The 24,250-nt window shown below is 47.2% G+C and overlaps 1 protein-coding gene across 4 annotated transcripts in view; it reads left to right on the top strand.

Moving 5' to 3' along the window:
* The window catches only part of ret (ret proto-oncogene receptor tyrosine kinase), a 130,306-nt gene extending 120,639 nt beyond the window's left edge, over positions 1 to 9,667 (top strand). For 3 of the 4 annotated variants that reach the window (XM_072583493.1, XM_072583490.1, XM_072583491.1), the window contains exons 19-20: positions 2,192 to 2,339; positions 5,247 to 9,667. In XM_072583493.1, coding sequence (XP_072439594.1) covers positions 2,192 to 2,339; positions 5,247 to 5,404 — 306 coding nt within the window. In that variant the 3' untranslated portion in view covers positions 5,405 to 9,667. Of the gene's footprint in view, positions 1 to 2,191; positions 2,340 to 5,220 lie in introns of all 4 variants that reach the window. The other variant, XM_072583492.1, reaches the window with a different exon arrangement.
* The last annotated feature ends 14,583 nt before the right edge of the window (positions 9,668 to 24,250 follow it).

The raw sequence follows: 24,250 nt of genomic DNA, 5'->3' as shown, positions 1-24,250 counted from the left end.
TTGGTGGGTAAAGAACATGGAAGATGTTCAGACTCTAAAATCATTGAACTTGAGTCTTGATGGCTGCCGACTCCTCTGAGCAAAAGATGAGATGCTGTTCTTCTAGCTTGCACTGAGCCTCACTGGAGCACTGCAGCAAGCCCGAGGCAGAGACATTGGCCAGGGTTTATGGGAGTGTGTTGAAGTGGCAGGCAACTGGAAGCTTGAGGTCATTTGTGAGGATAGAATGTAGGTGTTCTGCAAATCGTTCGCCCAGTCTGTGTTTCATCTCCCCAGTGTAGAGAAGACTACATTGTGAGCAGCTCATTGCAATGGATCAGGAGTTATGTGTAGCCTAGGCTGGGTAAGGATAGCAATTCGCTTTCCAAAAGGACATCGGTGAGTCAAATGGACTTTTACTGACAATCATTAGAGTCTTAATTCCAGGTTTATATAAAAAAATTGAATTCAAATTCAATCATATGCCATGATGAGTTTCAAACCCAAATCCACAGAACCTCTGGGTCTCTGGATAAATAAGTCGAGAGTGTGGCGCTGGAAAAGCACAGCCAGTCAGGCAGCATCTGAGCAGCAGGAGAATTGACGTTTCAGGCATAAGCCCTTCATCTACATTTGCAGTCCTCACTTTCTCCTCTCTGGATTAGTAGCCCAATGATAATACCATTAGGCCATCACCACTCCTGAAGACACATATAGACCAGATTAGATAAGTTCAGCAGATTTCCTTCTGTGAAGGGTGTTGCACGTTAATTGTGACATTTCAAAATCTTTTAGATTCTGGAAAAGTCCCAACAACATTCTCTCGAAGCAGCTCAGGGTCCAGGCATGGGATCGACACATTCACTTCCAATTTCTCCAGTTGCTGTCACGCTCAATCCTTTGAGATCCACACAGCAATTATTCAGAAATTAGAGGAAGTGTGGGGTCACAGTGGATAGTAGAATCACAAATGTAACATCTCTATTCAAAAAGGAGGGAGACAGAAGGAAAATAAACCATAGGCCAATTAGTCCAAAATCCATCACTGGGAAACTGCTGAGATCCATGATTAAGGTGACCATGACTAGGAGGTGCCAGTGTTGGAAACCTGGTATTGGACTATAACCTGGTATTGTGTGATTTTTAACTTTGATTAAGGTGGTAATAGCAGGACATTGAGAAAATCATTACATTATTAGGCTTGGTCAGCATGGTAATGTGAAAGAATTAATTTCTAATTTTTTTTAGAAGTAACTCACAAGCAGGATGAATTCAGGGGAAGCTATAGATGAAGTATTTAGATTTCCAAAAGAGTACCATGTAGAAGGTTTCTGAGCAAAATGAAAGCTCATGATGTTGGTGGTAACATAGTCACATCAAAAGAGGATTTTTTTTCTCTATTTATTATTGGGATGTGAGTATCGCTGGCTGAGCCAGCATTTATTGCCCATCTCTCGTTTCCTTTGAAAAGGTGGTGGTGAGGCACCTTCTTGAATCGCTACATTTGTTCTGGGAACACCCACAATGCTATTAGGGAGGGAATTCCAGCATTTTTTCCCAGCGACACTGAGAGAATGGTGATATATTTCCAAGTCAGGATGGGGAGTGGCTTGGAGGGGAGCTTGCAGCTGGTGCTGTTCCTGTGTATCTGCTGCTATTGTCCGTCTAGATGATGATGGTAATGGACTTGGAAGGTGCTGTCTCAGAAGGTGAATTTCTGCACTTTGCAGATGGTACACATTGCTGCTCCTGAGCATCAGTGGTGGAGGGAATGAATGTTTGTAGATGTGGTGCCAATCAAGTGGGCAGCTTTGTCCTAGGTGGTGTCAAGCTTCTTGAGTGTTATTGGTGAGTCGGGCCTATTCCATCACACTCCTGATATGTGCCTTGTAGATGGTTGAATGGGGTTGGGGAATTAGGAGGTGAGTTACTCATTGAATGTTCAGTTCAGCATTTCAAAAGGGAATTAGACTGTCACCTGAGAACGAAAAATGAGCAGGATTACAGGGAGATAGTAGGAAAATAGCACTGATGTCTATGGATCATTCGGGGAGATGGTGCAAGCATGATGGCCCAGGCGGCCTCCTTCTGCACCATAATGATTCTGTGAACTTCTGTGATTCTCTCTGTTACCTGCTGCCTCTCGTTTGGTTTGTTCAGTTTTTGAAATCAATGCAAGACGTTGAGTGAACTTTTGTGCTTTTGTCTCCAGGACTACTTGGACCTTGCAGCCTCCACGCCATCGGATTCCCTGCTCTATGATGACGGAGTGGCTGAAGAAGAGACGCCATTGGTAGACTGTAATAATGCTCCCCTCCCTCGGTCCCTCCCCTCCACATGGATTGAAAACAAACTCTACGGTAGAATTTCACATGCATTTACTAGATTCTAAGCTCATTTTCAGACACACTGCTGCAGCTGATGACCTTGCTTACACAGAGCGCCTCCAAGATTCGGCGACAGAGGGTTCTCCCAAATCTACAAATACTCCTCCAAGTGCCCTGGATTCATTGAATTCAGGCATAATGCATGCATAGTGGAGCCCCGCCCCCTTCCTCATAGTGTATATTTAGAAAAAGAAAGCCTGGGTTATATTTATACGGTGTCATTAGAGTTCCCTGTGCACATTTCCCTATTGTTTCCTGACAGGCATCAAAAAACCTTAAACATCCTTTGCAAGCACTGTCACCTCTCTCTCTCTCTCTCTAAATATATTTATATGTGTGTGTATATATAATGTATAATTGATAGAAAATCTTGTCAATTAACTGCAAACCTCTCAGTAAACGCATGGCCACAATATCCTCTTATGCCAAGGTCATAATTAATGGACATTTCCACTGGTAGGAATCTCTGTCCTAATAGGAGTGGGCGCATGTACACACAGACTGACACACACAAATACAGACACACACACATGCAAATACAGACACACACATAGGCAGAAGTCAGGAGTGTAATGGAATACTTCCCACTTACCTGGATGACTGCAGCTCCAACAACACTCAACAACCTTGACACCATCTATAATAAAGAAACCTGCTTGACTGGCACCACAACATCTACTCCCTCCACCCTTGACGTTCACCAGCAGCAGCGTGTACTATCTACAAGATGCCCTGTAAAAATTCACCAAGGTTTATTAGACAGCACCTTCCATATCAACAGCTGCTTCCATCTAGAAGGACTAGGGCAGCAGATACATGGGAACATCACCATTTGCAAGTTCCCCTCCAAGGGCCTTACTTCCACTCCTATGTCTTATGGTCTTATGCTGACTTGGAAATATATCGCCATTCCTTCACTATCACTGGGTCAAATCCTGGAACTCACTCTCTGACAGCAGTTTAAAAAGGCAGCTCACCATCATCTTCTCCAGGGTAACTAGGGATAGGTAATAAATGCTGGGTCCAGCCAGTAATGTCCACATCCCAAGAATAAAAAAAAATGCACAAGCAATCTCTCTCTTTCTCTCTCTCCCCCCAACACACACACTCACACAAACACACCCACTTACACACACACACGTGCACACACATATGGACACAAGTACACACACACACTCTCACACGTGTATTGGTATATCTTTTAGATTCATGGTTAATTGCACAACCTCCATTTGTCCTTTCCTATTAGAGTGAGTGAATCTAATGTGTTAGACCAAACAATTGGTACACGCTGTGCTCTATTTGACAAGAGCTTTAGCCCCATATTAAAACAAATGATAAATTTCACTCAGTGAGCTGGTATCTCAGTGTCACCACCAAAAACACTGCAATAAACCTTTCTCCCTTTTGTAACATAGCATCAGCCCCTCATCCAGACTGTTACCAGCCTCTATCCTACACACTGTAATCAACCCCTCCCCTGCACTGATGTCAGAATCTGTCTCAGCCAATCTCAAAGCACTATTACAAATCGTTCAATTTGTAAATCCAGGGCTCTTAGTTAATGATAGTCTCTCACTCTACCTGCAATGTCTATCCCTAATATCAGACTCACAATTACATCCCTCACTCTTTCTTGCACACACTATATCTAATATCAGACTCACAGTTATATAATTCTCTCGCTCTTAAACACACTATTCTTGGTTATCAGATTCGCAGTTATATCTGTCTTTCTATTACACAGCACATCCTCAGCCTAAAGCTCTTAATTCATGTTTCCCTCCAAGAATATATTTATTTCATAAAATTGGTCAAAAAATGTTACAGAAACATTTCAACTTGTGAATTTGCAAAAACATTCGGCTTGTCCCAATGTTACAAGATCCACACGATGTGTTTGTTATTAACCTACTGTTTATGAAATGCATTCCATGGCAGGTTTGCAGCTTGAGGATGAAAATAAATTAGAGGGAGTGCAAAAGATGTTAAGAATTTTCTCTGTACATCATGCTGCGCTCTGTTGTGCCTCAAAACACTTTCAATCCTTTTGTTTTACAACGCTGATTCTTTGTAAAGCACACAAGCTGGGCATTAACAATTAATGTTACATTTCAGCATAGTCTAAGTTTTGCTCTTAGCAGCCTGTCATACTGGGGTTGAGTCATTGGAAGTTTGTAAAGCTGGAGAATTTGAGATGTTTGAATAAACCAGGCAGGCATTACGGTCTGAACATTTGTTGGTACATACAATATCCTCTCTCTGCTAGAATTAAGGCGAGATTTGGGAGCTTCATCCAGACGGGTGCAGTGATATTGCCATAATATGGATGGGAAAGGGTGGGATGTGATGGAGTGGGGAGGTGGTCCAGAAACAATCGGAATTATGGCTGGAAATTGTTGGCTCCTCAGCAAACGGTCACTGGGATCGCACAGCACAATTCACTTTTCTACCCTGTCACGGTCCGTCCTTCTGTCAGTGACACCCCCCTGTCCCAAAATGGAGAATGCAAGATGGTTCATAAGTTCATTATATAAGCCTTTCAGGGAGATAGGGTCAATAGCACAAATCCCCATCCAAAATCAGACTGGACTCCAGTTGTGTAAGCAGAGGCAATGTATATAAGCATGTTAAAAATAAATCAACGCTGCAGCAGTTACTTTGATTTTCCATTAATTTATAATTTATTGTAATTATTTTAATTTAAAATTTCTGCCCCCTTAGTGGTGGCGTTTGTGTAGATATACATGGATGCAATGAATCAGATGTGGTGTATTTTTTTTTGGTGAGAGTAATTGTCAGCACCTGAATCTTATCTTTCGTTTTTCTTTTGTGGTTCCCCTGCTTTGTGCAGAAAAAATTATCTGTTTTCGTTTTTAGGCATCTCGTATCCTTGCTGGTCCGAAGACTGCCCTGTCCCCATCACAAGATTCGATGGAACTAACTCAGTCTTTACAAGATATGCAAATGATAGTGTTTATGCAAACTGGATGATGCCACCTACAGCTGTAAAATTTATGGAGCGGTGCGATAGTTAATAGTTAAAAAAACACACTGCCCATGGAGAGCCAACAAAGTTGCACACGAGTCTCATCCACACACAATACAAAACGCACGCACATTATTTCTTTGGCTCCACTTTATAACACTGGACAGGCCGAAACTGGGTGAATGTAGACTCTGAAGTTCTCATATGGTGCCAGAGAAATTGGGACAGAGTGACTGATCTCTTGAGTCCTTGCCTGTGGCGACTTTTCCTTCATAGCGGTCTCTCTTTCGCCTTCGAAACTCCTGGTGTTGAGGGCCAGTGTGCCCTGAAGCTGGGTAGAAGTGACTGGATCTCCTGCTTGGATGATCTCGGTCATTAACTTCCAAGTCCCAAGAGTCAGAAATGCGAAGCATGCCAAAGTCGAATAGCTCGCATGCCGGAGGCGAAAGGGATGGCGACGCAGGGAAATGATTTGCAACTTCTGTGCCAACCCCTGATGTTCTGAGGCTGAACCAATTAGATTTTTAGAGTGACTTATTCCTGTGATTTTAAATAACCCAACCCTATCCATTACAAGCAACGGCCCAGTGATGACCAATTGGTAATTTGCATTTGGTACAGCTGGATTCAGTGACACTGGCTCTGTCCCTCCAGAGCAATGTTTACTGTCTATGTCTGTGCACCAGGTTCCCACCGAGTCACAGTCCCTGAAGCAAATGGGGTTGGGTGGATATCTGAATGATGTTGAGGAGCATCAGAAGGAGGCCATTCAGCCCCTCACATCCTGGTTTAGTCACCTCCCTCCATTCTTCCTTGCCTTGGGATGGTACAAATCCCTGAGTAAAAAATACATTGAGGGAGCAGTGTCAGGGCAAGGAAGAGGTCCTCCACCACTACCATCTCAGGGAATATAGCAACGGGCATTGGCCATTCAGCCCCATTCAAGCCTGTGCTACCATTTCACCCTCCATCCAGCAGCCTTGATTCTACAAGGGCCAGAGAAAGTGGTATAATGGTAATATCACTGCACCAGCAACCCCGAGGCCTTGGAAACATGGGTTCAAATACCACCACAGCAGCAACAGCTGGAATCTAAATGCAGTGTTGAAAATCTGCAGTTGGAAGCTAGTCTCAGTTGTTGTGGCTATAGCAACTACAAATGATGGTTCCAAAAAAAATCTTTCCTGCATAGGCATTTTTTTTAAAGGCAAAAAAAAATCATGGGCTGTAGGAATTGTTGGTTGGGTCAGTATTTATTGAGGAGAAAGTGAGGACTGCAAATGCTGGAGATCAGAGTCAAAGAGTGTGGTGCTGGAAAAGCACAGCAGGTCAGGCAGAATCCGAGGAGCAGGTGAATTGACAGTTTGGGCATAAACCCTTCATCGGGAATGTTTTATTGATCATCCCTAATTTCCCTTAAGGTTGTGCCTGCATTGATGCCTGTGTGCCTTGCTGCTTATAGTTTCATGAATGGACAGTCTGCTCGTGAAAAGGGAAGGAAATCTGCCACCCTTCCCCAGTTTGACCTACATGTGACTCCAGGCTCACAGCAATCTGATTGACTCTTAACTGCCCTCTGAAATGACCTGGAGAGCCAATTAGCTCAGGGCAATTAGGGATGGCCAAACAATGCCAGCCTCACTAATGTTTTCCAGATTTCCCAATCAAACCTGTTGTCCCTGTGTCTGGGATCAGGCTGCAATGCAAGTGAAAGATGCCTGATTGGTCTTGACTCACCTGCTCGGGTTCCTCCTGGGGGAATCTGCACAGTGTGACTGCTTCATGGCCCACAGGTCCAGCTCCACACTCTCACCCGCAAAAAGCTGCAGAGATTGTGAAACGAATGGTGTTGGATGTGTGTTCGGATGAAAGGTAATGCTCGAGGACAGATAAGAAGCCGGTTACTAAGTACCTGGGCGTGTTACATCATGGCTCGTTCTGACTGTTTGAGCTTTGCTAGTGGTCTGATTGCACAATAAGAGGTGAAATAAGTGATTGGGGTGAATGCACTCACAATGCTGAGTCATTACAGCACAGAAGGAGGCTATTCAGTCCCTCAAGCCCAAGGGCAACACGGTGGCTCCAATACCTGGTACTGGTGCCTCACAGTGTTAGAGATTTGGGCTCAATCCCACCCTCAGGCAACTGTCTGTGTGGAGTTTATACGTTCTCCCGGTGTCTGTGTTGGTTTCCTCTGGGTGCTCTAGTTTCCTCCCACAGTCCAAAGATATGCAGGTTAGGTGGATTGGCCATGCTAAATTGCCCACAGAATGCAGGTTAGGTGCATTAGCATTGGGAAATGCAGAGATGGGATGCTGTTTGGAGAGACAGTGTGGACTCAATGGGCTGAAAGGCCTACTTCCACACTGTCAGGATTCTATTCTCTACTGAACTCACTAACGAAGCCACACAAGTGCACTGAGGGTCTGCACACCGTATAAAGGGGATTAGACATGTGGCCTCAATGTGGCCAGGCTTCACTCCAACATTGATACACCTTCTCAAGGGCAATTAGGATTGGACAACAAATGCTGGCCCAGCCAGTGATGCCCACATCCCGTGAATGCTTTTTTTGTTAAAAAGTCTTTTGCAGGAAAGGCTGAACAATTAGCATTGAGTTAATGTTGTAACATGTCCAGTTTCATTCCCCTTTGGGCATTGGGGTGCATAGGGAAGGACCATTTTCACTGTCCCTCCATGTTTACAGGTAGACACAGAAATAAACTGTGTGTTTGTGGACATCAAATTGGTTCAGCACAGGATGAGGGAGGGAATGCCAAAGTCCTATAACAATAATTGAATGTGAACTTTCAAGTTCAAGAGCAAACTGTCTATAAAGCTGCTTTGAAGAATTTTAATATAGCTAGGGTTTGGGGGACAGGCAAAACTATAAAGTGTGCAAAGTTTAATTAAGTATCCAAGTGCTTTGACTGTCTATACCTAGCCTTCCGCAGTTAATCTGAACTGCAACGGGAGCAAATATGTACGGGGCTCCTTTCTCGTTTCCTATTGAAGGAACCAGATGGAGGGTCTTCTATTGGATATAGTATGGCATTGCCATCTGCTGGCAAGAACAGGAACAGCCTCCACAGCAATGGCTTTTGCTATTGTTGATTTAAAGAGTACAGAAATTACATAGGGCAATGTTAGGGTATTGAAATCTGTGCATTTTCACAACGGTACCTGTTTTGGCGGGGGTGGTGGGGGGGTTTATTGAAAGCGGCAACCCATTCAAAATTAAGCAGTTTAACCCTTCAAATGTAACAAATGATCAATTTACATTGTACTCACTGTGGGGCTAAAATTGCTCAGTCATTTGCCAGCCTGTAAATCTTAACAGGGTGACAGGTTCTCTTCAAAAGATAATAACAAACCAGTGGGAAATTTTACTTTGTTTAAAATGAGGTGACTGAATCCAGAAAAATTCAAGATAAAAAACTTCTTTTGTCCCCATATAGGGATGCAATCTCCAATGTCCTTGTTCAGTCTAAGGCGAAATCTTGCACAATTGCCTGTTACATATAATAAGAGGGTAGGTGAGTGATAAATCCAGAGGAAAAAACACAATGAAAAAAAGCCCTACTTGGAAATGAATGTGTTGGTTACACTGTTCTGGGGTATACAAAACAAATAGGACCATTTGCAAGTTTCCACTGATTTTTTTTTTCTTTTAGTAAGACAGCACCCAACCTCAGCAGATCTTTTATATATATATATTTAACAATCAACAACGTATTTCCACTCAAGTCATTGAAAATGGATATTTGCATTAAAGAGAGATTGCCCCAGCACCACCAACCCACCCCAAGCCATGATTTCTTGCCAATGTTCCTCCCTCAATTGATACTGCCAAAGTTTAGACTTAACTCTTCTCTGACTCTGTAGCAGAGTCTGGGGAGTTTGCCAAGCGGGCCTCCCCGTTTTGTTGTCACTGTCAGCTGTAATATGCAGTCCGTGTCCATGTCTTGTTCCCGCTCCGGTCACAGCTCTTAACAGCAGCAAAGTTATCGTGTTGGCCTGATCCTGCCTCTGTGTCATGTGGCATTTTCTTTCGCACAGAATGACTTAGGAAGTATTTTTCTAAAATGTGAAAAAAAAGTCTCGCAGATAATGCCATTGTATTGTGTCGATTAGAATTAATTTATTAATTTTGTCTATTTAAACTGAATATTTCAGTGTTTTGTGTTCAAGCATAATGCTATTTGTTTTGTGCCTCTGTCGTGTAGATATAGTGGGCCCAATATTGATGAAATGTTATGCAATAAATGGCGGATGTAAATTTTTTTTGGATAAAAATAAAAAAGGTTACTCTCTCCAATACATGTCTCTTGATTCCATTTCTCTTAAAAATGCTTGTGAGTTGAGGTTTCATTTGCTCTGTGTCTAGTGCAGGCAACGAGATTCTTAACTGTGATGACCAAATAAGAAAACGTACGGTAGCCCAGTGGTTAGCACTGCTGCCTCACAATTGAACTTGGGTTCAATTCCCGCCTCAGGCGACTCTCTGTGTGGATTTTGCACATTCTCCCAGTGTTTGCGTGGGTTTCCTCTGGTTGCTCCGGTTTCCTCCCACAGTCCAAAGATGTGCAGGTTAGGTTAATTGGCCATGCTAAATTGCCCGTAGTGTTAGGTGAAGGGGTAAATGTAGGGGAATGGGTCTGGGTGGGTTGTGCTTTGGCAGGTCGGTGTGGACTTGTTGGGCCGAAGAGTCTGTTTCCACACCATAAGTAATCTAATCTAGAAACCTTGCCCCTCTCTGAGGCAGAATCCACCAAGTGACAGGATAAAGGTTTGAGGTTGAGAAATAAGGAAACTGAAAATACACTGGGTGCTACATAAAGTCACCACAGTTCTGCTCTCTCATTCAAAACAGTCAGATGGCGAGTTTAACCTGAGGGTTGCTACATCAGGCACGGTATAAGATGAAGAAGCAGCACTCCGAAAGCTAGTACTCCCAAATAACCTGTTGGAATATAATGTGGTGTTGTGTGATTTTTAATTTTGTCAGTTCATTTAGGAATTGAACCTCACACTGTATTACAAACCAGCTATCCTGCCAACAGGGCTAACCAACTCTCCTTTTCATCAAGCTAGCAGCAATAAGAAGCAGCTTCTATTTGTTAAGTCTTTCTTGAGGAAGCAGATACAGTTACAACATTTAAAAGACACTTAGATAAGTATATGAATGGGAAAGGATCGGAGTGATATGGGCCAGGAGCAGGCAGGTGAGACGTTTAGTTTGAGATTATTTTTGGCATGTGCTGAACAATGAGTCATGGCAATTATTTCACAACCATAAACTTGGCTTCACATTAAAAGGTTTGCATGAGAAGGCTACAAATTCTTTGATGTGAGATGCAATTATAAAAATATAACTGGCTATTGAGTTAATTACAAAAAATGGACTGAACAAAGAACAATTAAGCACAGGCCCTTCAAGCCCACGCTGACACATTTTGCCCTTCCATGCTAAAACTGTCTTCACTTACAGGATCAGTTTCCCGGCATTCCATTCCTTTCCCTTTATTCATCGGTATTTCTTGAATGCTGCTATTGTGTCTGCTTCTCCCACCTCTTCTGGCAGTGTGTTTCAGGCGCTCACCATCCTTTGTATGAAAACCTAGCCTCGCCATCTCTTTTAAACTACCCCCCCTCCCGCACCTTAAACCTGTGTCCCCCAGTAATTGATCCTTTCACCCTGGTTAGACTGAGGAGTCTGTATCCGTGCTGTATGACTCTATGACTCTGAAGCAATATTGCAACGGTGCATCTTTACATATTCATTTATGGGCCGGTGTTGAAGTTAGCTTGGGAATTGCTCCTGTAAAGTGCATTGGACTGCTCTACTAGGTCTTGAGCAATCTAGGAACCTCAGGCTCGATGTTCTATTGTTAGTTTTGCTACTCTCTTAAAGCAGTTCTCCAATTTTCCAAAAACCTTCAGCTGTGTTCTTTCAGCATCAAATGGAACACTGAGTTCAAAGCCAGTCCTAAAAGCTTGAGTAGATGGAATCCCTACACTGTGACACTGTGGAAGCAGGCCATTCAGCCCATTGAGTTTACATCAGCCCTCTGAACAGCATATCATCTAGACCCACCCCCCCCATCCCATCCAACAGTGTATCACCTAGACCCACCCCCAGCCCCACCCCAGCCCCATCCTATCCCTAGACATTCCATGACTAATACTTTAACCTACACATCCCTGGACACAATGGACAATTTAGCAGGGCAAATCCACCTAACCTGCATATCTTTTATTCCAGGAGTGTTGAAGGCTGAGGGATGACTTCATAGAGGCCTATGAAATCATGAGAGGCACAGATAAGGCGAATAGACCTTTTCCCCAATGTAGGGGAGTCCAAAACAAATGGGCATAGGTTAACCTGAGAGGGAAAACATTTCAACGGATCCTGAGGGACAACGTTTTAATGCAGAGGCTGGTGTGTATGTGGAACAAGCTATCAGAGGAAATGGTAGAGGCAGATACAGTGACAACATTTAAAAGACATTTAGACAGGCACATGAATAGGAAAGATTGTGGTGTATGGGCCAAATGCAGACATGGGACTAGTTCAGATGAGGAAACCTGGTTGGCATGAACGAGTTGGACCGATGGGTCTGTTTCCATGTTGTATGACTCTATGCCCCCACCGCATTCTACAGGAATGGGGAAAACTCTACACTGACACAAACTCTACATGGACACCTCAAAAGACAGAATAGAAAAAGCCTTTTCACTAGGCCTTTAAGTTCACTATAGAATTAATAGTCATGTGGATATGATTTAACTCAGGAGAGACTGCAGTGATTTGACATGAACCAGATGAATAGTAGTACCATAGATTGGCCACAGGATGGCAGACAGAGCATAACCCACTCAAAGTTAATACAAGATGCATCAGAGCTGAGTCCAACCAGTATCAGAAAGTCACAGTGGAGTGTTTAACTCTTCTCTATACCCCATGAGCTGCACCAACTACTCAAGTTCCTGCTTGATTGGCATTCCACATCCACCACCTTCAACATTCATTTTCTTTGTGATCGACGCACAGTAGCAATTGTACAACCCTTTTTTAAAAATTCACTCAAGGGCTTGCTGGCTGGACCAGCCTTTACTGTCCATTCCAAGATACCCTTGTGAAGGTGAACTTCCTTCTTGACCTGCTGTGATTGACCAACTATAGTTAGACACGATGCTGTAAAGGCAGGAATTCCAGGATTGTGACCCAGTGACACTGAAGGAATGGTGATTTATTTCCAAGTCAGGATGGTGAGTGACTTGGAGGGGAACTGCAGATGGGGCCGTTCCTAGGTGGTAATGGTTGTTGGTTTGGAAGGTGCAGCAACTCACCTAGGCTTTTTTGACACAATCTTTCGAATCTACACTCTACCATGGAGAAGGACTAGTGTGGCAGGAACATGGGAGCATCACCAACACGAGTTTCTTTTGAAGTTACACACCAGCCTGGTGTTGCTGGGTCACAATCCTGGAATTCTCTCCCTAACCGCATTGTGGATATCCTTACACCACGTGGTCTGTCGTGATTCAAGTAGTTAGCTCACCACCACCTTCGCCAGAACAACGAAGAACAGACAATCATTGCTGGCACAGCATCCTGAATAAAAGTAACTGCTGCAGCACGGACACTATTAATCGGCCTTGTTGCCTCTCGGGCAGTTTGGATAGAGGTGCCTCTCTCACCCAGTCTGTCCTGGTTGTGAGGAATTGAAGGTTAATCTGCAGGACACAGTTACAAGCAACACCCAGGAGGAAAACCAAAGGAGCATTAAATAAAATTTTAGAAAAGTTGAAATACTTTAAAAAGTTTTGCTCCCCTTATCTAAGATGTATTAGCATTGGAGGTAATCCAGAGAAGGTTCACTAGATTGACCCTGGATATTGAGGGATTTTCTTTTTTTTTAATAGTTATTTTTATTGGAGGGATTTTCTAATGAGGAGAAGTTAAGTAGTTGGGCCTGTACTCATTGGAGTTTAGAGTCAAGAGTGTGGTGCTGGAAAAGCGCAGCAGGTCAGGCAACATCCGAGGACCAGGAGAATTGATGTTTTGGGCAAAAGCCATGGTTTTCACAGCAGAGAGCGGTGCGAGTTGGGCGGAAGTGAAGTTGGAGCGCAGAGCTGGTCTTGGAGCGCAGAGGTGGTCGGGAAGGTAAGTGATATTTGAGTGGGTGTGTTCTAGACCCCAGGCCCTAAAAAGTAGGGCGTCCCTCCCACCCTCCTCCTCTAATCTAACTTTAAAGTCCACAGGTAAGCTACTCGGTGTTCTTGTTTTGGAGACTAAGTGTAGAGTAATGGCAGCGCAGGCAGTGGAATGTTCCTCCTGTAGGATGTTTGAGGGAGGGGTGACCACCGATGCTCCTGCCGACTTCATCTGCAGGAAATGCAGTCAGCTCCTGCTCCTCACAGAACGCGTTAGGGAACTGGAGCTGGAGTTGGATGAACTGAGGATTATTCGAGAGGCTGAGAGGGTGATAGATAGAAGCTACAGGGACATAGTTACGCCAGAGAACAGAGGTAGCTGGGTAACAGTTAGAGGTGGGAAGGGGAGGAAGCAGGCAGTACAGGGATCCCCTGTGGTCGTTCCCCTCAACGATAAGTATACCACTTTGGATACTGTTGGAGGGGAAGGCCTAGCAGGGGTAAGCTGCAGTGACCGAGTCTCTGGCATGAGGTCCGGCTCTGAGGCTCAGAAGGGAAAGGGGGAGAGGAGGAGAGCGCTAGTTATAGGAGACTCTATAGTTAGAGGGACGGACAGGCGGTTCTGGGGACATGGGCGAGACTCTCGGATGGTTTGTTGCCTCCCGGGTGCCAGGGTCCGAGATGTCTCGGACCGTGTCTTCAGAATCCTTAAGGGGGAGGGTGTGCAGCCAGAAGTCGCGGTGCACGTTGGCACCAATGACATAGGTAGGAAGAGGGGTGGGGAGGTCATTCAGGAGCTCAGGGAGTTAGGCTGGAAGCTAAAAGCTAGGACGGACAGAGTCGTCATCTCTGGGTTGTTGCCGGTGCCACGTGACAGTGAGGCAAGGAATAGGGAGAGAGTGCAGTTGAACACGTGGCTGCAAGGATGGTGTAGGAGGGAGGGCTTCAGGTACTTGGACAATTGGACTGCATTCTGGGGAAGGTGGGACCTGTACAAGCAGGACGGGTTGCACCTGAACCAGAAGGGCACCAATATCCTGGGAGGTAGGTTTGCTAGCACTCTTCGGGGGGGTTTAAACTTTGGCAGGGGGATGGGATCCGGACTTGTAGTCCAGCAAGTAGGCTAGCTGCTTGTCAGGATGTCCAAGAATGTAGGGAGGCTGTGGAAAAGGTAGCACTGACAGGGAATATTTGTGGATACAGAGATGGGTTCAAGTGTATATACTTCAACGCAAGGAATATCAGAAATAAGGTGGGTGAATTTAAGGCGTGGATTGGTACTTGGGATTACAATGTTGTGGCCATCACGGAAACGTGGATAGAAGAGGGACAGGAGGTTCCTGGTTACAGATGTTTCAGTAAGATTAGGAAGGGTGGTAAAAAAGGAGGGGGTGTGGCGTTGCTAATTAGAAATGGTATAAAGGCTGCAGAAAGGCAGTTCGAGGGGGATCTGCCTTTGGGGGTAGTATGGGCTGAAGTCAGAAATAGGAAAGGTGCAGTCACCTTGTTGGGTGTTTACTATAGGCCCCCCAGTAGCAGCAGAGATGTGGAGAAACAGATTGGGAAACAGATTTTGGAAAGGTGCAGAAGTCACAGGGTAGTAGTCATGGGCGATTCCAACTTCTCAAATATTGATTGGAAGCTCTTTAGATCAAGTAGATTGGACGGGGCGGTGTTTATGCAGTGTGTCCAGGAAGCTTTTCTAACTCAGTATGTAGATTGTCCGACCAGAGGGAAGGCCATATTGGATTTGGTACTTGGTAACGAACTGGGACAAGTGATGGACTTGTTAGTGGGTGAACATTTTGGTGATGGTGACCACAATTCTGTGACTTTCACCTTGGTTATGGAGAGAGATAGGTGCGTGCAACAGGGTAGGTTTTACAATTGGGGGAAGGGTAAATACGATGCTGTAAGACAGGATCTGAGGAGCATAAGTTGGGAGCATAGGCTGTCAGGGAACGATGTCGTGGAAATATGGAACTTTTTCAAGGAACACATACGACGTATCCTTGATATGTACGTACCTGTCAGGCAGGAAAGAGATGGTCGTGTGAGGGAATCTTGGTTGACGAGGGAGGTTGAATGTCTTGTAAAGAGGAAGAAGGAGGCTTACATAAGGTTGAGGAAACAAAGTTCAGACAGAGCGTTGGAGGGATACAGGATAGCCAGAAGGGAGCTGAAGAAAGGGATTAGGAGAGCTAAGAGAGGGCATGAAAAATCTTTGGTGGATAGGATCAAGGATAACCCCAAGGCCTTTTATGCATATGTGAGAAACACGAGAATGACGAGAACGAGGGTAGGTCCGATCAAGGACAGTAGTGGGAGACTGTGTATTGAGTTGGAAGAGATAGGAGAGGTCTTGAATGAGTACTTTTCTTCAGTATTTACAAACGAGAGGGACCGTATTGTTGAAGAGGAGAGTGTGAAACGGACTGGTAAGCTAGAAGAGATACTTGTTAGGAAGAAAGATGTATTGGGCATTTTGAACAACTTGAGGATAGACAAGTCCCCCGGACCTGACGGGATATACCCTAGGATAATGTGTGAAGCAAGAGAGGAAATTGCAGAGCCATTGGCAATGATCTTTTCGTCTTCACTGTCAACGGGGGTGCCCCTGTTGTGCCCCTGTTCAAAATAGGGAATAGGGATAACCCTGGGAATTACAGGCCAGTTAGTCTTACTTCGGTGGTAGGCAAAGTAATGGAAAGGGTACTGAGGGATAGGATTTATGAGTATCTGGAAAGACACTGCTTGATTAGGGACAGCCAGCATGGATTTGTGAAGGGTAGGTCTTGCCTTACAAGTCTTATTGAATTCTTTGAGGAAGTGACCAAGCATGTGGATGAGGGTAGAGCAGTGGATGTAGTTTACATGGATTTTAGTAAGGCATTTGATAAGGTTCCCCATGGTAGGCTTATGTGAAAAGTCACGAGGCATGGGATAGAGGGAAATTTGGCCAGTTGGATAGAAAACTGGCTAACCGGTCGAAGTCAGAGAGTGGTGGTAGATGATAAATATTCAGCCCGGGGTCCAGTTACAAGTGGAGTTCTGCAGGGAGCAGTTCTGGGTCCTCTGCTGTTTGTAATTTTTATTAATGATTTGGAAGAGGGAGTTGAAGGGTGGATCAGTAAATTTGCAGATGATATGAAGATTGATGGAGTTGTGGATAGTGAGGAGGGCTGTTGTCGGCTGCAAAGGGACTTAGATATGATGCAGAGCTGGGCTGAGGAGTGGCAGATGGAGTTCAACCCTGTTAAGTGTGAGGTTGTTCATTTTGGAAGGACAAATAAGAATGCGGAATACAGGGTTAACGGTAGGGTTCTTAGTAAGATGGAGGAGCAGAGGGATCTTGGCGTCTATGTTCATAGATCTTTGAAAGTTGCCACTCAGGTGGATAGAGCTTGTAAGAAGGCCTATGGTGTATTAGCGTTCATTAGCAGAGGGATTGAATTCAAGAGTCGTGAAGTGATGTTGCAGCTGTACAGGACCTTGGTTAGGCCACAGTTGGAGTACTGTGTGCAGTTCTGGTCGCCTCACTTTAGGAAAGATGTGGAAGCTTTGGAGAGGGTGCAGAGAAGATTTACCAGAATGTTGCCTGGAATGGAGAATAGGTCGTACGAGGATAGGTTGAGAGTGCTAGGCCTTTTCTCATTGGAATGGCGAAGGATAAGGGGTGACTTGATAGAGGTTTATAAGATGATCAGAGGAATAGATAGAGTAGACAGTCAGAAACTTTTTCCCCGGGTACAACAGAGTGTTAAAAGGGGACATAAATTTAAGGTGAAGGGTGGAAGGTATAGGGGGATGTCAGGGGTAGGTTCTTTACCCAGAGAGTAGTGGGGGCATGGAATGCGCTGCCTTTGGGAGTGGCAGAGTCAGAATCATTGGCGACCTTTAAGCGGCAACTGGATAGGTACATGGATGGGTGCTTAAGCTAGGACAAATGTTCGGCACAACATCGTGGGCCGAAGGGCCTGTTCTGTGCTGTACTGTTCTATGCTCTATGTTATTTGATTGAAATATATAAGATTCTCAGGGGGCTTGACAGGGTTACTTACAGAAAGATTGTTTCCTGTTGTGAGAGAGTTTAGGACCAGAGGGCATAATCTCAGAATAAGGGGTCACTCAACTAAGAAAGAGGCCAGGATGATTTTTTTTTCTCTCAAAGAGTAGTGAATTTGTGGAATTCTTTACTGCAAACAGTTGTAGAGATTAGGTCATCAAGTATAGTCAAGCCTGAGGTAGACTGAACTTTAATCAACAAGGGAATTGAAGGTTATGGGAAAAGTGGCATTGAAAATTACCAAATCAGCCAAGATTATATTGAACGATGGAGGTGACTTGATGGGCTCATGCCTTATTCTCATTTTCATGTTTTAAATTCAGAATGTTTCATCATGTCTTTGTAAGAGTGAATGTAATGATCTCTTGAGACCATGTGAAAAAGCAGTAAAACCAGTCAGAACTGCAGCCCCTTATTCAGGTATACAAGCCGAGTTCAGAGCAGCTGCCTCCTTTCCAGGCTGTGCTAGTATTTCCTGAGAATCACCGTAACACTGTCAGGCCTTGAGTTCTGGAATGTTTTGTTGGGTCATTCAATTGCTATTGCAAGAAACTAACCTCTCCCGCCCTTTGATTTGTCCTCGCTGGCCTGGAATGAACAGTACCTGGATGAAGGCAAATTACACAAAAGGCATTTGCTGTTATCTTTGTTGCTGGCTATGAGCTGTCCCTTGAGCCCAAAGGCAATATCTGATACATGTGTGCTGCTGCGAAGGATTGGCCAGCTGGTTTTGATATTTCAGAAACTCGGGCAAATTCTTCACTCTCACTGCAGGCACTCGAGTGATATAAAGGATTCATCGCTGGTTTCTTAGGTTCACCAATGAACAGAGTGATGTGCTCCGACTGAAGGATCTGACACCTCTCTCTCTGCTTCTAATCAGGTCTCCAGTAGCAGTTGAAGGATATATCTGCTTTCCCTGAAACTCACCAAGCCAACTCCCGCTACTAGATCCATGCTCTTTCCTCAGTGATTAAAGTTTCTTGTCTTCCACTGTCATTTTAAAGATTTGATTTGATCTGATTTTGATTTTTCTGCCACGTGTACTCAAGGATACAAGTACAAGAGTACAGTGAGAAATGTATAATGTCACCAACACAAGGCACCATCTTAGATAAAAATACTCAGGTACAGAATCATAACAAAGTTAAACATCGCAATAATTATGGTATAGCATAAATCATACTAAATAAGGTCAAAGGTTGCACAGTGCAGCCCTCCTTAGTTTGAAGCGGAAAATAAAGCTGAAATTTTGAACATTAGTTTTTCTTAAGTGCTTGGCCACGATGGGACCACACGGCGAGGAATCACCTCCAGATCAGACATCCAGTCTGAGGGTTCAGAGACCGCTAAAAGATCAGAGCAGGCCGTGAGTCTGCCACACCAGGTCCGAGAGACCACCACACCAGGGGCCAGGAAACTGCCACAATGGGGGCTGAGACACCAACACATCAGGGGCTGGGAGACTGTCACAACTAGCTAAGGTTCTGCCACTCCGAAAGTCCGCCATATCGAGCCAAGAGATCACCACGCCAACTGAGACTCTGTCGCACAGGGCCAAGATTCCACCATGCCGGTGAGAATCAGCCACGCTGGACTGAGAGTCCGCCACAGCGAGACAAAAGTCTATCATGCCAGCCCGAGAGTGTGTGACTCCAGCCTGAGAGACCGCCATGCCGAGTTGTAAGACTGCCATGCCAAGCTGAGAGCCCAACAGGCCAGCTGAGATACCGCCACACTGGTCAGAAAGTCTGCCGCACCGGAACATGAGTCTACCATAGTTAGCTGAGAGACTGCCAAGCCAGGGGATGAGAGTCTGCTGTGCTGGGCCAAAGGTCCACCATGCCGGAGAAAATCAGCCATGCCATGGACCGAGAGTCCACACTGACTGAGAGTCTGGCATGCTGGGCTGAGAGACCGCCACACCCAGGGTCCAAGACTCTGTCGCGCTGGTACGAAAGCCCATCATGTCTGGCGAGAATCAGCCATGCCAGGGGCTGTGAGTCCAACACATTGGGACAATAATCCGCCACGTTGGCCCAGACTCTGCCACGTCAGCCAAAAGACTGCCACACCGGACCAAGAGATTGCCGCGCCAATGAGAGACTAAACACCAGGCCAAAAGACTGCCACACCAACCGAGAGCCCAAAATACTGCCAAACCGGACTGAGAGACCGCCGCAGTGGACCGAGAGACTGCTGCACCGGACAGAGAGAGACTGCCGCACTGGGCGGAAAGACAGCCATGCTGTGCCTACTGCTACACTGGGGATGGAAGACCGCCATGCCGACGAGAATCAGCCATGCAGGGGCCTGGGAGAACACCACACCGGAACGAGACTTCTCCACGTTGGTCGAGACACTACCATACTACTGGTCTGAGAATCCGCCATACTGGTCCAGAGTCCCAGACACTGGTCTGAGCATCTGCCATGCTGGGCCAAAAGCCTACCATGCCAGAAATTGACAGTCTGACACACCAAGCCAACAGACAGCCACACTGGGCCAACAATCCACTAGGCTAGACCGCGAGTCTGCCACAGCGAGCTGAGATCATCACATCTATCGATGGACCACCACACCGGCCGAGCGTATGGCACGCTGAGTTGACAGACTGCCAATTTGGACCGAGAACTAACAAACTGACCCAAGACACCACCACACTGGCCAAGAGTCTGTCCTGCTGGAGCAAGAGGCTGCCATGCCATGTTATGAGTCTGCCATGCTATGCCCACAGTATGCCACGCCAGGGACCAAGGGAATGTCATTCCAATGAGAATCAGTCAGGCAGGGGCCTGAGAGAATGACACAATGACACGAAACTCCGCCACACCGAACTGAGAAACTGCCATGCCAGCCCAAGAGTCCATGACTCCAGTCTGAGAGTCGACTTTATTGAACCGTAAGACTGCGACACTGGACTGAGAGATCACCATGCCGGCCAAGGAGCTGCTAATCTGGAGCGAGAGTCCACAACGCTACGCGATTCAGCCATGCTGGGGCCTGACAGACTGCCACAACAAGCCAAGAGACTGTCATGCTGGCCAAGCGTTTGCCACACTGAGCTAAGAGACTGCCATACCGGATCAAGAGCCCACCACACTAAGCTGAGACAACAACACGCTGGCCGAGAGTCTGCCACGCCGAGCTAAGAGTCCCCCACACCGAGCTGAGACACCACTACACTGACCAAGAGTCTGCCCCGCTGGACTAAGTGGTCACCATGCTGCCGTGTGTATGCCACGTCGAGCTGAGAGACCACCACACTGAGGGTCTGCCACAGCAAGCTGAGACACCGCCACACTGGCCGAGAGTCTACCACACTGGCAAGAATCAGCCACTCCAGCGACTGAGAGTCCGAGATGAGAGACAGCCACACCGGCCAAGAGACTACTACACCAGCTGAAAGTCCGCCACACTGAGGGGGCAAGAGCTGCTGCTCTGGGCTGAATGTCCACCAAGCGTTGAGAATCAGCAATGCCGGGAACTGAGAGTCTGCCACAGTGAGATGAGAGATTGCCACGCAGCACCAAGAGTCTGCTAGACTGAGACACCACCACACCAGGCCAAGAGACCACCATGCCTGTCCGAGAATCTGCCATACTGGACTGAGAGACCATCACGCCAAACCAAGAGACCGCCACGCTGGGCCAACAGTCTGCCATGCTGAGCTGAGAGTCTGCATCACTGAACCGATTGTCCACCATGCTGACAATAATCAGCCACACAGGCGTCTGAGAGAACGCCAAACTGCAATTCCACCATGCCGGGCCAAGAGACTGCTACACCGCAGTGAAAGTCCGCCACAGTGGTCACTGAATCAGCAACGCGGGGAATTGAAAGACAGCGACGCTGAGCCATGAGATAGCTATCAGGGTCGAAGGTCCACCACTCTGGGCAAGAGACCACCACTCTGGGCCAAGAGACTGCCACGCTGGTCCGAGAATCCGCCAGGCTGGGAGCTGAGAGACCGCCGATCTGCATCAACAGTTCGCCACTCCAGGCCGAGAGTTGGCCACACCGGGACAAGACACCACCACGCCTGCCAAAGAGTCCGTGACTCCAGTCTGAGAGTCTGCCTTGTCGAGCTGCCACACCGGCTAAAAGACCGCACCGCCAGACCGCGATACTGCCACACTAGAGCCAGAGTCCACCACGCTGGTGGGAATCAGCCAAGCCAGAGTGAGAGTCTGCTCTATTGGACTGAGAATCTGGTCCAGAGTCTGTGATGTCAGTCCGAGAGTCTGTCACGCTGGGCCAAAAGTCCACCTAGGAATCAGCCGTGCCGGGGATTGAGAGTTCCCCACACAGAGCCGAGAGACAGCCATGCGGACGAGAAAGCAACCCGCCAGGCTGAAACACCACCACACGAGACCGAAAGTCTGCCACACTGAGCCAAGTTAACATTACACCGGCCGAGAATCTGCCACACTGAGCCGAGTGTCTGCCATATGGAGCAAGAGTTGGACACGCTGAGCCCAGACACCACCATGCCAGCCAAGAGTCCGCCACACTGGTTGAGAGTCTGCCACGCTGGTGAGAATCAGCCATCCCAGGGACTGAGAGTCCACCACAGCGGGATGAGAGACAGCCCCGCTGGACTGGGATTTGCTGCCACACCAGGCCGAGAGTCTGTCACACTGGAGTGAGACACCGTGGCACTGCCATGCGTGGCCAAGAGACTGCCACACTGAGCCCAGAATATGCCATGCCAGGGGCCAAGAGACTGCCACGATAGCCCAAAAGCCCGCCACGATAGCCCAAGAGCCCATGATTCCGGTCTGAGAGTCTGCCTTGCTGAACTGTAAGACTGCCACACTGGACTGAGAGACAGCCACACCAGCCAAATATCTGCTAATCTGGAGCGAGAGTTCACAACACCATGGGAATCAGCCATGCCAGTGCCCGAGAGACTGCCACACTGGACTGAGAGTCCACCAGACCAAGCTGAGACACCACTACACTGGCCAAGTGTCTGCTCCACTGGACTAAAATGTCACCATGCTGGCAGAGTTATTCCACGTCGAGCCGAGAGTCAGCCACAGCAAGCCGAGACGCTGCCACACGGCCGAAAGCCTGCCACACCGGTGAGAATCAGTCATCCCAGCAACTTTAAGTCTGCCACAGCGCGATGAGAGACAGCCATGCCAGTCCGAGAATCTGCCACACTGGACTGAGAGACCACCACGCGAAACCAAGAGACTGCCATGCCAGACCGAGAGACCACCACACCGTGTGGAGAGTCTGCCACACCGGACTGCCAAGTTGAGCCGAGAGGCAGCCATGCTGACTTCAGAGTCTGCCATGCCATGTCGAAAGACTGCCACGTTGTGCCCACAGTCTGCCACACCAGGGACTGATAGCCAAGCTGATGAGAATCAGTCACACAGGGTCTTGAGAGAATGCCATTGAGAGACTGTCACACTGAGGGCCGAGATTCTGCCACACCGCAGAAAGAGTCTGCCATGCCAAGCTATAAGTCTGCCACACTGGACTGAGACACCGCTACTCCTGGCTGAGAACTGCCACGCTGGAGAGAGAGACTGCCATACTGGGCCGAGAGTTCACCACGTCGGTCAAAAGTCTGCTACGCTGGGCCGAGAGCCTGCCATGCTGAGCCGAGAGACCACCATGCTGAGCCAAGAGTCTGCAATGCCATGGGTGAAGAGTCTACATCACTGAACCAATTGTCCACCACGCTACCGATAATCAGCAACACAGGGGTCTGAGAGAACACCAAACTGGAGTCCATGCCAAGCTGCGAGTCCACCGTGCCGGGCCAAGAGACTGCAACACCGCAGTGGAAGTCTGCCACAGTGGTCACTGAATCAGTCACACGGGGAATTGAAAAGCTTCCACACTGAGCCGAGAAATGTCGTGCTGGGCTGTGATATGGCTGTCCAGATCGAACGTCTTCCACCCTGGCCAGACTGCGATACCGCCATACTAGACCGAGTGTCCACCATGCCGGTGGGAATCAGCCAAGCCAGAGTGAGAGAGTCTGCCACACTGAACTGAGAATCCGCCACGCTAGTCCAGAGTCTGCAATGTCAGTCCGCTGGGCCAAAAGTCCACCATGCCCTGCGAATCAGCCACATCGGGGATTGAGAGTCCACCACACTGAGTCGAGAGACAGCCATGCTGGACGAAATACCAACCTTCCGGGCCGAGACACCACCACACAGGACTGACAGTCTGCCACACCGAGCCGAGCCACCATCACGCTGGCTGAGAATCTGCCACACTGAGCCGAGAGTTTGCCACACTGGACCGAGAGTTGGCCACGTCGAGCCAAAACACCACCATGCCAGCTAAGAGTCCACCACACTGGTTGAGAGTCTGCATCGCTGGTGAGAATCAGCCATCCCAGGGACTGAGAGTCCACCACAGCGAGCTGAGAGACAGCCCCGTCGGACTGGGATTTTCTGCCACACCAGGCCGAGAGTCCGTCCCGCCAGAGTGAGACACCGTGACACTGTCACGCGGGGACAAGAGACTGCCACACTAAGCCCAGAATCTGCCAGGCCAGGGGTGAGAGACCGTCACTCCAGACCAACGGTCCACCCCTCCAGGCCGAATGTCCGCCAGTCTGGACCAAGAGATCGCCACAACGGCCCAAGAGTCTGTGACGCAGGTCTAAGAGTCTGCCTTGCCGAGCTGTAAGACTGC

The sequence above is a fragment of the Chiloscyllium punctatum genome, chromosome 13, assembly GCF_047496795.1.
Source record: "Chiloscyllium punctatum isolate Juve2018m chromosome 13, sChiPun1.3, whole genome shotgun sequence".
Lineage (NCBI taxonomy): Eukaryota > Metazoa > Chordata > Chondrichthyes > Orectolobiformes > Hemiscylliidae > Chiloscyllium > Chiloscyllium punctatum.
This window is presented reverse-complemented; position numbering and strand designations above follow the sequence as displayed.